At 35.2% G+C, this 1,947-nt stretch overlaps 1 protein-coding gene across 1 annotated transcript; it reads left to right on the top strand.

The window, feature by feature from the left end:
* The first annotated feature begins 215 nt into the window (after positions 1-215).
* On the top strand, positions 216-1,744 carry LOC149528728 (glutathione S-transferase F9-like). Its single transcript, XM_089809287.1, has 3 exons — positions 216-362; positions 450-498; positions 1,305-1,744. Exons 1-3 carry the CDS (start codon positions 216-218, stop codon positions 1,742-1,744), a joined length of 636 nt encoding a protein of 211 aa, XP_089665413.1.
* Positions 1,745-1,947: the final 203 nt, after the last annotated feature.

The following is a 1,947-nucleotide window of genomic DNA, read 5'->3' as shown; positions in this document are numbered from 1 at the left end:
TAAATTCTTTCAGAATTTGCCGGACCATAGAAAAAACAATGTTTAACAATGTTTTTTCTTGTTCATATCCATGCAAACAGAAGCCGAATTAGCCGGCAAAATTCTCTTGTTAGCTCCGCTCTTCTATAAAAACAATTACAACCCTCGTAAATGCATAACAGCATAGAAAAAGTAGAAAAGCATAGTTTTTGTTTGCAGTAAAGAAGGAAAGCAAAATGGTTGTGAAGGTGTTTGGAACAGGGCAGGCAGGCTGCGCCAGAAGGGTGCTTGCATGCCTTGTGGAGAAAGGCGTTGAGTTTGAAATTGTGCCCGTTGATTTTATGAAAGGAGAAACTAAAAAACCAGAGTTCCTGGCTTTACAAGTAGTTAACTTTGCATAGATATAACTCATTTTTTAACCTTTGTATTTGTTGATTGCTAACTTGTAATCTTTATGTTGTATGATGCAGCCCTTTGGAAAGGTTCCAGTGGTCCAGGACGGAGATCTCACCATGTTTGGTAATGGTCTTCATTGTATATAATGTTTATGAATTATATGGGAAATCTTGATTCTAGTCTATTGTTGTTTATAATGTTGAAGCAATAAAAATTATATGGGTAATCCAGATTCTCATCTATTCTTTTTTATCTACTACTAAATGGATAACCTGATGTGGGTAACATAGATTATATACTTTACTGCTTATAGCTCCACCTCATTTGGATTGTCTAGATTTTCATGTGATATACTTACAATCTATCTTGACCTGATTCTCATATTTTATGTGATATACTGATTGTATATATAAATCTGACTTTGTTGATGTAGATGTCACTTCCCTTTGGATATAGGAGTTGCGAGTTGAATGAATAAATCGAATTTAGGTGGTGTAGATTATCATCTTTCGAGAGCTACAAGAGAAATGATTAGTAGGAAAAACGATTTAGAGTCGTGTAGAATTTGTTGTTTTAATGTTTAATATTTTTTTAATAGTATAGGGTTAATAATTGCAATTTCAAAGTTGTTAGATTGATTGTAAATATCTATATTTATAACATGATTCATTGTCAGCTGTATACGTTATTTGGGATTTTTTTTAACATTTCAATAATAAGTATGCTTAAATCTTAGTTATCAGAAGGAGACTTGTCAAGCAATCTAAGCAATCTGTTGTGAAAATTTGAGAGTGATTAACTATTATATCTTCTCCCCTACTTAACCCTTACTCAAATATCGTACAATTACTATTTTACATTACTATTTTACACGAATATATTCACTCCCTTTCTATAAAGAATGTAATTGTTTTTTACGGCATGTGTAGAATCTAGGGCCATCATAAGGTACTTTGCTGAGAAATATGAAGGGAAGGGGACATCTCTGCTGGGAAAGACTTTGGAGGAGAGAGCAATGGTGGAGCAGTGGGTAGAAGTAGAAGGGCAGTACTTCAGTTCTGCTGCTTATTCACTGGTTGTTCAGGTGCTGGTTGTCCCAAGGCTTGGTCAGCCTCAGGACTTGGCATTGATTGAGAGCAGTGCTGAGGAGGTGGGTAAAGTGTTGGATGTGTATGAAGAGAGGTTGTCAAAAAGAAAGTACTTGGCAGGAGAATTTTACAGCCTTGCTGATCTGACACATCTTCCATTTATCCATTATATAGTGAGTGCTACTGATAAGGCATATCTGATTACAAACAGGAAACATGTGAATGCATGGTGGGAGGATATCTCCTCTAGACCTGCATGGAAGAAGGTTTCAACTATGTGAAACCATGGATTCTATGTCTGAGGATAACAACATTTTAGTATGTTTTTGCAAAATAATAACACCATGGCATACTCCGTACATGGTGGAATGTTGCCTCTCTATGTTACAAAGATATTTTCAGTGCAATTATGTTATATAATATTTTCTGGTTTTACCACCGTGCTATCTTCTCCTTTTCTGGTTATATAATCCTTTTGCAGATG

The sequence above is a fragment of the Cupressus sempervirens genome, chromosome 11 (assembly GCF_028749045.1).
Source record: "Cupressus sempervirens isolate cs-2001-9-10 chromosome 11, ASM2874904v1, whole genome shotgun sequence".
In the NCBI taxonomy this organism is placed as follows: domain Eukaryota; kingdom Viridiplantae; phylum Streptophyta; class Pinopsida; order Cupressales; family Cupressaceae; genus Cupressus; species Cupressus sempervirens.
Note: the sequence above shows the minus strand (reverse complement) of the source record. Positions and strands in the feature narration are given on the sequence as shown.